This window comes from Eupeodes corollae, chromosome 1 (genome assembly GCF_945859685.1).
Source record: "Eupeodes corollae chromosome 1, idEupCoro1.1, whole genome shotgun sequence".
NCBI lineage: Eukaryota > Metazoa > Arthropoda > Insecta > Diptera > Syrphidae > Eupeodes > Eupeodes corollae.
Window position 1 is genome coordinate 145,443,842 of NC_079147.1, and position 12,077 is coordinate 145,455,918.

A 12,077-nucleotide genomic window follows, 5' to 3' on the forward strand; every position below is an offset into this window, starting at 1 on the left:
TACAAGCTTCATGTAAAAAAAAAAACAAAGCCAACAGGACCGTTACAAATTTAAACAGTTAAAACTAGTAAGTGCAGAAGTACCTAGACTTTTGCACTACTTTTTTCATAGATTTCAAGGTTTTATTATTTTTTGCTAGAAAATAGAATTTGTTTTTGAATTTTTTCTATTGGTAAAACAAAGAATAAGGTTTTATCATAATAAATAACTTGATGCATATAAATTAGGTCCTTAAGTTTTCTTTTCTTTCAAAGCTTTTAATGACATGGCACTTTGAGTACCATGACTTATGCTCGACACTGTATATATGTATGGTTTTCTAGGTAAAATTGAATTCACTCAATAAACTATGTTGAAAAACTACCAGTTTTTGGTTTTGAATAAATAATGCGTGCTTGTCTTGGCAAAGAATTTACTAAAAGCAGTGGTTATAACATCAACTTTAAAACTTTTTCTAGAGCAATTACACTGGTCAACACTGGTTTTGTCACACGAACTTTGATAGCTAGTTTTGTTTTGTCAATCTAGTCTCATTATTAAATCACAATTGTCAAGTGTCAATTAGCCTCAGTTTTATTGTGATACGGTATAACTCAAAACTTGTACTACGCAGTAAATTAACAGAAGAGCTTCCAAGGAAACCGTTTTAAAAATATTTGTGGTTGCATTTTTACACCTTTTTGTTTTAGTATTTTTTTTGTTATTAACCCTGTGAATATGTCGAGGAAGTGTAACAATGATCCTATCTATTTATGTTATGTTTGCGGAGAACTGATATTCAAAAAACAAAGACGAAACTTTACGAATCGTGTGTTGGAGTGTTATCACCAATGTTTTGGTTTTTCTGTGGCCCATCAAGATAAATCCTGAGCTCCTTATGTCTGTTGCATAACGTGTGTGAAAAATTCAACTGGCTGGAAGAAAGGCGCACGACCTATGCCGTTTGCAGTACCCATGATATGGACTGAACAGCGAGATCACGTTTCAGATTGCTATTTTTGTCTCACCGACATAAACGGTATAAAATACAAGAAAAAAATACTGTTATTTACCCTAACTTATCTTTGGCTATAAGACCAGTCTCTAATTGTAAAAAATTGCCAGAACTATTACTAGTTGCAACTACGTCTGTTGAGAATGACCATTCACACCCGTCCACTTCAGGTAAATGTGTTGACGAGGACGATGACTTTCTGTTTAAAGGAATTGCAAACGTGCGACATTTCATAACTCGTGGAGATTTAAATGATTTAGTTCGGAATCTAAATTTGTCCAAAAAACAATCAGAACTATTAGGATATCGTCTAAAAACTAAGCGATTTAGAAAAATCTGAATGGAAGGCTTTTAAAAATGTTGTTGCAAATATGTTGGGTAACCACAAGAGTGACAGCTACAGGGAGTTGGTTAGCGAGCTGTTAATGACATATAAAGCTTTGGGTTGCAACATGTCACTTAAGATCCACTTTTTAGACGCCCACCTGGATTTTTTCCTAACAATTTAGTGCCTATCAGCGACGAGCACGGTGAGAGGTTCCATCAAAAGCGGTAATAGGGCAAATGGAACCCAAATATGTTAGGCAATGAAAAGGGACCAAATAGAAGCGAAATATGGATACAAATCTAAGATTTATTAAGTCATTTATAAAAAAATAAAATTTTGATTAACAAGATCTGTGTTATTTCGCAATATTTTAAATTACTCAATAAAATAAAATATTTGGCCAACAAATATTTTTTACCTATTTATTTTTTCTTACGATCAACAACTAAAGCAAATAAAATGCACAACTGGGTCGCACGAACTTGCTCCTGTATGCAAAGAGTCTGTTTAAAAAAGTACTTATATGAGAATTAAAAATATACCTGTAAAATAAGTTTGGCTTCAAAGATATAAATGCCATTTGAATTGTCAAAAAAACCGCACGATCTTTGTATATGAAAACCATAGTACTCTCATGAGCAGACATTTTTAGAGCGACCAGATGCCGAGTCGTTGGCGTGGCGTTAGTTTTGAAAGTAGAGAAATTCAGCGGGAGCAAGAGAAAAATATTATTCCCATTCCCATAAGCAGCCAGCAGAATAAGGGAGATAATTAATTTTCGACCCAAAAAGTCAACACAATTTCCTTCATTTTATTTGAGTCTATCCTCGTATATGTTTTCACATAAAGAGCTACCATATGAATGTTGATGAATTTGTTTTTGTTTTATTTATATCAACGCACTTTATATAACAAACAAAATGGCTTAATATTGTATCTAATAAGGGGATGAAACAAACTTTTGCATGCTTACGTCAGCTGTTTAGGATCTTTTACCGATATTTGTTTTTATTTACATTCATAAGTCTGCTTTTACTTGTGTACGATCTTTGTATATGAAAAATAGTTTCTATTACCTATAAAGCTACAATGCGATTCATATAGATTCAACTTGTTCCCTAAAAGCTTTTTTCCTTTAGATAGCTTTATTGTAATTTCATATTAGAAGAACCAGGATGGAAAATAAATAAGATAAGAAAGAGGCAGACCATGAATGTTTAAATTGTAAGGCGATCGCCTATTGGTTGTGTAGTTAGGTAGCAGGTAGATGTCTAAAACGACCATAGAATAGTTCACTTGGCGTGCTTAGCTTTATGCAGATAAATAGATAAGGACATGTTTATGATGATAATGAAGGAATGTTATTGGTGGCTAGAAGGTACATACTACATTCCTTCTTTACTACAAGTTTTCAGCGCAAACATGGAGTTTTTACGTTCAGTCTATTTTTTTTCACTAAAGTTTTAAAACACAAGCATACGAACAAGTACAAGAAATTGCTGTTCATGTGTTGTTTACAGTCAGGCTCTTGTGCGTTTTGGATTTTAGTTAAGAAGTGACACGTAAGCAGTAGTTGTAGAAGTACGTAATACCTTTATAAATAGGTACAATGTGTATGCGTTGAAAAAGTGATTCTAATAGAAAATACATATACTCTCTCTGGCCAGTTTCTTTAACTTGTAGGTACTAAGTATTTATTTTTTTATATAGGCGAAGGCCAGTAAATCATGTGTGAAACAACCTTATTCGTAAAGAATAATATTTTAAAATCATTATATACAAAGTTAACAAGATAATACTTCTTGATAGACTCTTTAAAATAGATTGTTGATTAAATATATCATATAAATGTGTACCAAATGCACTAATTTGGATGAAAGCTAGGAATGTAATTACAATTTTGTCAAAATAGTGCGCTCTTTCGGGCTCATGCTCACTAAAAATAATTTAAAAAATAATATTTTAAGATTCAAAATTTTACCTGAAAAATAAGTTTGTCTTCAAAAATTTAAATGCCATTTTACAAATAAAAAACCCGTTGATTTTTCAAATTTTTATTTTGAAAATCGTTAGAGCGGTTTTTTTTTAATTAATTTTTTATATATAAAATTTTCCAATTTTGTTCTAAAAATATTTTTGGAATGCAGTTGTTTAGTGATTGTAAATATACGTCTTACGTTTGAATTTCGTAAAAAATTGTTGACCCGTTTTTTAGATATAGAGTTTTGAAAAATAAAAATTCAATATTTTTTAAAAAATCAAAACAATTAAAAATTGCATTTTTGTTAATCAAATATTGTTAAGGCAATATAGGAGCTTATTCAGAAAAAAAATTATTAAAATCAGTTCATAAGTTGCTGAGAAAATTAAAAAACAAAATAACGGTTCTATGAGCGGTACCTTTCCTCAGCGATACAAAAATATGGTTTTCTTATAAAAAGAAGCCAAGTTAAAAAATAAAATTTTAGAGAAAATTTAAAAAAAATCACTCGGTTTGTTTTTGAGAAAATTCGAATTTTCGGTTTTTGACCAAAAAAATTGTATGGGGGCCACTGTTAGTTTTGACCTTAAAAAAAAAATGAAAAAAACGCCTAACGCGAATCTGCTCAAAACCTTAACTTCCAAGTTTGGACTCAATCGAAGCAATGGTTTAGGCTGTAGGAGCGTGGACAGACAGACAAAACTGACCGGACGGAATCGCGGGACCCACTTTTTTCGACTTCTCTACCATCGTAATATCAAGTTTGATTAAAATCTCGAGTTCGAAATTTTGCACGAATGCAAAACTTGCCATATAGTTCCTATATGTCGCAAGTAAAAATATCAAAAAAGACCGTGTGGCAAAAAAAGTTAAGATTTTGTTGACCAGTGCTATTGTTTTGGAGACAAATTGGGTATGATGGGTGATAATGGACCTGCCCTTTAACAAACCGTATTGGAATGGAGAAATAACATACTTACAATATTAAAGTAAAGAGTCGCAATAAATAATTTCAAAGAGCTTGAGTAATGAAGAAAGTTTAGCAATCGGACGGTAATTCGAGATTTCATGCTTATTCTTAGGCCGCGTTTCCACTTGCAAGTCAACTCGCGGAAGTCTTGCAGAAGTTTCTTGCAGTCGCGTTTACATTGTCATGTGAATTCTTGCAATTTCTTTTGCAATAAATGTCTTGCAAGAAGCTCGCGCAACATATTGTCGCAATTTATTGCAGATGTATTTACACCAGGAGAGCAATTAATGTCGCAAGAAATCTGGTTGTTTAGTTAAAATTGTGAAGTCATGGCGAGAAATCGTCAAAGATTAGCAGCTGCGATGATAATTTTATTATTAAAAAAGAAAAAAAGATCAACTTGGGTTCGAGATTGGATTTTAAAAAGACGGGAAGCTGGTGCCTTCTATAATTTATTAAATGAATTGAATATAGAAGATGTTCAGCAATACTTCAATTTCACTCGGATGACCGCAATTGATTTGGAAGTTTTGCTATAAAATGTGGGTCCTATTATAAAAAAACAAGACACTCGATTCCGTGAGTCAATATCACCGAAGGAAAGACTCTTGTTGACTCTGCGATTCTTAGCATCTGGTAAGTACAGTACATACATATAATTATAATTTAACGACAATAGCAGGATGAATCTTTGATAATCATTTTTTTTCAGGTGACTCATACCATTCCCTGATGTATTTATTTAGAATTCCTGTATCCACCATCGTAAACTTCAATTAATAGCATAACTTCTTCGCGAGGCCATTCAAGACCTTTAATTTTACTCATTTTGTATGTGTAAAGCAAAGACGTCAACCAGCTACTTGCGCGAGATATACGAAACTGTTTCGATAAGCTGCAAGAACTGTCGCGAGTCGATACAAATGTGTTTAAACTAGCAATTAATTGCACTTGCAAATACTCGCAAGAAGTTATGAAAGTACTGTCGCGATAGAAATTGCTTGGTAGTTTCCACTTGCAATTCACTGTCGGACAGACTATCGGACATTTATTGCAGAAGTTTTCTTGCAAATGGAAACGCGGCCTTAGTAAGGGGTTCACAAAGTACAGTTCAGCATTTAAAAAAAATAGTTGCGGTGCCATCAGTGTCAGGAGAAAAAATATCCTTCAGTGAGTTTAACTTATCATAGACGGAGGGGGAGGTAATAGTAAGTGAGACAAGAGACGTCTGTGGGAAATTGTATAAAGATCTGCGAAGTTCCAGATCGGGTTTATCTGAATGACTGGCTAAAAAAAAAGTAGCAAAAAGATTAACTATTGTATTATTTTTGGTTTAGATGATCAGTTGCGTTAAGAGAAGACTGCAGGATTTTTTTTGACATTAACAAATTGGTTACCTAAATGGAATCATAGTCTTTTTGCTAATTCAAGACTCTATTGTGTTTCCCAGAATACTTAAACAAGAAAGTTAAATATTTTAAGAAGTTTAAAATTATGTAAATATTTTTCTTACACAACATTTCTCTCGTCCTTATTGTTATCGCCAGCTTCGAGTTCTTTTTTCTTTTTAAGTTTTTTCGTTTTAGTCTTCTCTCTTCGACTCCTTAGAATTCCTGAAACTAGAATATTTTTTTTTATATAAAATATTAATAAAAATAATTTGCTAAAAAGTAAATTGAACATGGTTTTTGTTTTAAAAATCTATTTTTATAAATTACAATTCTAATGACAAAAAGAAAAAAGTAACAAGTTAATAAAAGTTTTTTTTTTAAATTTTAAAATTTATAATTTAATTGTGAACAATTAAATGTTAGTATTTTATTAAGATCCGCAACAAGAGGAGTGTAACAACTAAATTTGATAAAAATTATAGCATTTAACAAACCAACGAAAGGATAACACAACCAGAAATATGATGAGATTCCATACAAAATAAAAATGATACAACAAACAATAGGAATTAAGATACAAATAATTAATTAAAAAAAAAATATTTATGCTGAGATGAGTAATAAAAGATATAGGTACATAAATTGTGTGGTTTTGTTTGACAAAAGGACATAAGGGTGTGGAACATTTTGTGTTTGTTTTTGGATGATTTGAGAACATTGTATTTTACTTAATACCTCTGATAAGATGACTACGCTTCCAACATCACAGAAGATTTACTTTTGTTAAGATTCCATTTAAATTATATACAGTGGCTCCCACGACTAATAGGACAAGGAGAATGTACATTTTCTTAATGCGCAATGTCTCCAAGAAAATGTATAGAAGTGTTAGAACTTAATTATCATTTTATAACATATTAAGGCCCAAATTAGGTTTGGCTATTTAAAATAAAAAAATAAAAAACAACTCCTTAATTTAATCTCTCAAGCATACATGGACACTGTTTTTGCACCGTATTAACTCCGTTGCGGTATTTTTCTCGTAAAATGACAATGCTATTATTAACCTTGTATTACAGAAGACTTTTATGGCTGAATCACAAACAAGCTTCAGCTTCGGCTTCGTCTGCGTTACGGTGACCTTGCCTGGAGGTTCCTTTGAATGACATTTCTATTATTTCATCCCTCCAAAGAGAAAATATTTTGTTTGTTGACATTTTCTCACAGCTGTTGATCTGTCAGACAAAGCAAATGTTCAGATAATTGATGGCTGAATCACAAACATGCTTCAGCTTCGACTACGTCTGCATTACGGTGGCCTTGCCTGGAGGTTGCTTTGAATGACATTCTATTATTTCATCCCTCTAAAGAGCAAATATGTCAGACAAGGCAAATGTTCAGATAATTGAACTAGAGCTTCCGTTTGGAGTCACATTACATTACATTACGTTCTTTTCCTTATGATTGTCAAACGAAACGTGAGTTCGAAGCTCAATTGTGATAGCATGCATTGAATTCCTATGGCTGAGCTCGTAAACGTCAGGTGAAGCTGAAGCGTGTTTGTGATTCAACCATTAGTTCCATCTAAAGTAGTTTACTACTGCATGTTGAAATGGCATCAAAAGAAAAACAAACGTCAGGACAATAAATCATTACGAGAAATATCAAAAATTGTGCAACGGATCCCCTGCAGCCCATTACATAATTTCACGATTTAATAAAGAAAATAGGATTAAAAAAGTGAGCTGAAAAATAAAAGGAAAGAATCTGGAGACGTACGATGAAAAGTTACTATACGAGGTGTGGCAATTAAGATCCGGGAATTTAGTTATAATTTAAAAAGTGGCAACACTTTTTTATTTGTTATCATCTGTTTAAAAAGGGGGATCTTCCTTTTAGTTATTGTTCAAAGTTGAAGTATATAGCACGTTTGGTTTGCGTTTTATGCGTCAAATCTGGCGAAAAACCCTCGGAAATCCTCCGAAAATTGCAGGTTGTCTATGGAGACGATAGCATGTCAAAAACGCTTGTTTTTGAATGGGCGAAGCGATTTAAGGAAGGGCGTGAATCGGTGGAAGATGATCCACGTGAAGGAGCTCACGTCACCTCTTGTACCGACGCAAATGTTGATCGTTTGCGCATGTTAATCACGTCTGATCGTCGATGGTGTCTAAAGTTCTCTCTCATGAACAAAAACAAGTGCGGAAATCGATTTGCGAGGATCTGTTATCTCGTATTCATAGCGACAGCAGAGACTTGATGAGTCGGTTAGTCACTGGAGACGAGACTTGGATAATTGAGTATGACCCTGAGATGCATAAACAAAGTCAACAGTGGGTGGAAAAGAGTGGGGAGCGGCCAACGAAAGCGATGAAAGTCACATTTGAAAGCAATGTTGATTGTTTTTTTTTTCGATATCCACGGCATCATTCATCGTAAATGCGTTCCCGCTGGCCAGACAGTGACTGGAAAATTTCTATGTTGGCGTTTTGGAGAGGCTATGGGCACGTGTTTTTCGCATGCGTCCCGAACTCGCCAAGGATGGCTGGATCTTGCATCACGATAATGTCATCTGACCCAATGTATTGGAGCATATTTGAGATTAATTCGCACGTCGAATTGCTCAAAATAACTTGAGAAATATTGAGAACCTTAAATCGGGCCTCAATATTTCTAAAGTTCTTTTGAGCATCTCGACGCGCAATTTAATCTCAAATATGCTCCAATACATTTGGGTCAGATGACATTTTCTGTGTTTTAAGCACCTTAGGGCAGTTAACCAAGGCTTTGCTTTAAGAAAGATATTAAATCGAAAGGATACGCTACTTAGTACCAAATATTATTTAGTTTCCGATTATGTATGGGTTGTTAAATTAAAGGTTTGGTTAGGTAAATCGTCTGGCGATTGATAACGTAATCTTCACACTAAGGTCAATGTAGATCCATTGTGATACCCCAAACTATTGAACTTTCTCATCATTGCCTTCTTTTCATATATCATCGGTGGTTAGCCACAATTTATTTGTATGGTAAGCCAACAGGTTGTGACCTCTTATAATGCGCACAAGCAATCGTAGAACGGGATTTAGTTTTGTCGATTTTGGGGATGTAATTTCCTGGCTGTAGTACAGGTTTCGAGGCGTTCCCACCTCTCATTGGTCTCTTGAAGAATATTATTCCCAATGACCGGTTTTAGTTCACAGGATAGGGTGTTTATAGGCGATTCTAATGGGATGAGTCCAGATTTATACCTGTTCTCACCAGATCATCAGCCCTTTTGTTCGGAGGCACATGACTGTGACCTAGTACTCAACAGAGTCTAATTTTACGCTGTGAGCTAAGAACCGTTAGTTCTTGACGACAGTAATTTACCAGTTTCGACTTGAATACCAGACACACATTCAATACAATCGCTTTTAATGCAAACACTTTTAACGTTAACGACAAGGCTTCAAATGAGGGGTTAAACGCAAATGTTATCATTGTGACGTTGTGGGGCACGGTAAAAAGAGTTTTTATTGAAGCTGAATCTGAAACGGTACCGAGGCAATCTAGAGATAAGGATTTGGGGATATCTTAAGACACCTGGGACAAAATTACACACCGCAGAGCACTCAAAATAAATATAAATAATGAAACTTATGCTATCGGAAAACGGTTTTGCGAAATGAGTATAGAACAGCTCAAAAGGTAGTGCAGAGGTGTGTGAGATAGGAGGGTCAGATTAGACAAATTGGCAGAAAGCGCTGAGTAAGCTGCATGAAGAGGTAACGCGAGGATGCTGTACAAAATCACTAAAGATGTTGTAAGCCAACAAAATATTGTCAACCATTCTGTGCGTGACACGAACAGTAGTCTTTTAGTGTCAATGGAAGATTAATTGCGGAGATGGAAGGAGCACTTCTGTACATTGCTGAACGATGACCAGATTTCAAATGCAACCTTTTTTTGAAGAACAACAAAGCAGCTGGGCTGGATGGCATACCTGACGAGTTCCTCAAAGTGGACCCCGACTTGGCTGCCGGTATCTTCTTGCCACTTGTTAAGTCTGTTTGGGAAAACGAAACCTTTCCCAAGGAATGGAAGGACGGGGTAATCATCAAGCTACCAAAAAAAGAATGGCAATAATCGGCGTGGAATCACCATTCTGTCCGTATTTCCAAAGTTAATGGAAACCATTATTCTCGAGAGGATAAAATCTAAGATCGAGTCAACGCTCAAGAAGCATCAAGCGGGATTTCGCTTTGATCGATCATGTGTTGACCACATTAACACCTTGCGAATTATTCTTGAACAATCGTCGGAGTACCAATCTCCGCTTTACCTCATGTTCATCGATTTTGAAAAGGCCTTCGATCACATTAGTCGTGATTTAATCTGGAGATCGCTTGTTGCTAGAGGCATTCCTGATAAAATTGTTGCTATAGTAAAAGAGTCTTACAACAACGAAAGGTGTTTCGTTTTGCACAATGGACAGCTTCCCGATGCAGGGACAAGGAGTAAGACAAGGTGATGTATTGTCAACGATTCTGTTCTTGCTTGCTAATGATGATGTTAGGACTGCTACGCCACGAGAGACTGGGTATCCAATGGCGCCACTCTCTTCAACAAAATGGGGAGTTGGATTAATGCCAGTAAGACTAAATTAATGCACACCAGCCGAAACCAACAACAGGTTATTATGAGAGAAGTGGCAGTAGAAGAGGCCACCCAGTTCAACTATCTGGGAAACTATTTGGCACTCGATGGTGGAACGGACCTGGAGGTCACCAATAAAATAAATAAAGCCCGAACTGCATTTGGAATGCTTTCTAAAGTGTGGAACTCCAGGAAAAAACGCTCCGTACCAAGTTAAAGTTGTTTGAGTCCAACGTAATATCCGTGCTACTATATGCCTGCGAAACGTGGAAGTGCTCTGCTGGCATCTCGAGAAGGTTGCAAATTTTTTTCAACCGCTGTCTACGTTACATCCTGCACATCCGGTGGCCACAAACCATATCTAACGATGAACTGTGGCTCAGGACTTGGCAAACAAAAGTGGATGTTGACATCGCGCAAAGAAATTGGCGCTGAATTGACCATTCATTGAGGAAGCCGGGCGACAACATAGCAAAGCAGTGCTTTTAATGGAATCCTCAAGGTAGAAGGCGGCCTGGAAGACCAAGAGAAACATGTAGTTCATCTGTCATTCAGGAAGCTCGGTACCAAAACTTGGAGACGTGGTCCCAGCGGAGTCATCGTGCTAGGAATAGAGAGAGATGGAAGGAACTGGTTGCCGCCCTATGCTCCAGGAGGAGTTAAAGTGTTGCTACTAGCAGCCGGAAACGAAGAAGAATAAGAAGACTTGAATACTTTGGCAGAAATCGATATTATTGTAGCTTGGCTTTCAATGAATATGAGCTCATGATAGCGCCATCGTTGAGACCTGCTTTACAGCGTTTGTCACTGCTCATATGTCGTCGGCTTGAAAGACACAGCTGAGTTGCTATAGGGTTGCCTTTGTTTTTAAAATTCAGCCTTATTGTGCGTTTCACACGGAAAACCATTCACAGGGAAAATTTTTGTTCCCACGGACTTTCAAAAGCTTTTGGAAGTTTCACTCGAATAAAATTTCACATCGAATCGGAAATGACAGTTCAAAAAATAGACATGTTCAAAAACCTGAGACCTAAGTAAATTTCCCTTCTCTATGATGGAAACAGAGACTGAAATCTAAATCATTTCTTCTTATTAATGAAAAAATTCACGAAATTAATGTGGCGCTTCAATTACTTTCTAAAACTGTGCCCACTGAGTGCAAAAATACTCTTTAAATTCAACCCTCATCGACTTATATGCAAAAAAAAAAGTATACAAAATTTCCCTCTCCGTTTTAAAACATATGTGCACTGATGTTTTTAAAATGAACAGATCTTATTGCATGTTTATTTTTTTTAAGACATGTTCGAAACAAAATAAATTTAAGTTGTAAAAAAGAAAGTTAAATAATTATGTTTAGCATTAGAATTCGAATTTTATTGGATGAAGAAGGAAAACGCGAAGAACGAGCTGTTCGAAGATCTTTAAGGGATCATTCCAATCCCTTGGAGTTGTAAGTATAAAATTCTTATCTACATTTTTGTTTATTTAAACAAAGTTTTCAGATTCGCTCGTGCTCATTTGGACATCCTTTCTTTTTTTATTGATTTGAGGAGTTGGCTTGTCATTTTCGTTTTGAGGAGTGACTTTAACAATTTCAGGGTTTTGTTGCATTTTATTTAACACATTGACTGCCAAGCGATATGAACATTATGGCTTACGCCAGGCCAAAGCATTTTTTTTTCATTTTTCTGTATCTTAGTACCTAAAAAGAAGTTTCCAACTAATTTCTACTTTTTTGTCATCATAACTGTGAAATTTTAACGGTATTTGTG

The 12,077-nt window shown here is 35.3% G+C and overlaps 1 protein-coding gene across 1 annotated transcript in view; it reads right to left on the reverse strand.

The window, feature by feature from the left end:
* Positions 1-12,077, reverse strand: part of LOC129942213 (F-BAR domain only protein 2) — a 107,010-nt gene that overhangs the window by 11,764 nt on the left and 83,169 nt on the right. Inside the window, exon 8 of the mRNA XM_056051069.1 lies at positions 5,787-5,892. Within this exon, the coding sequence (XP_055907044.1) occupies positions 5,787-5,892 (106 nt within the window). The remainder of the gene's footprint in view (positions 1-5,786; positions 5,893-12,077) is intronic.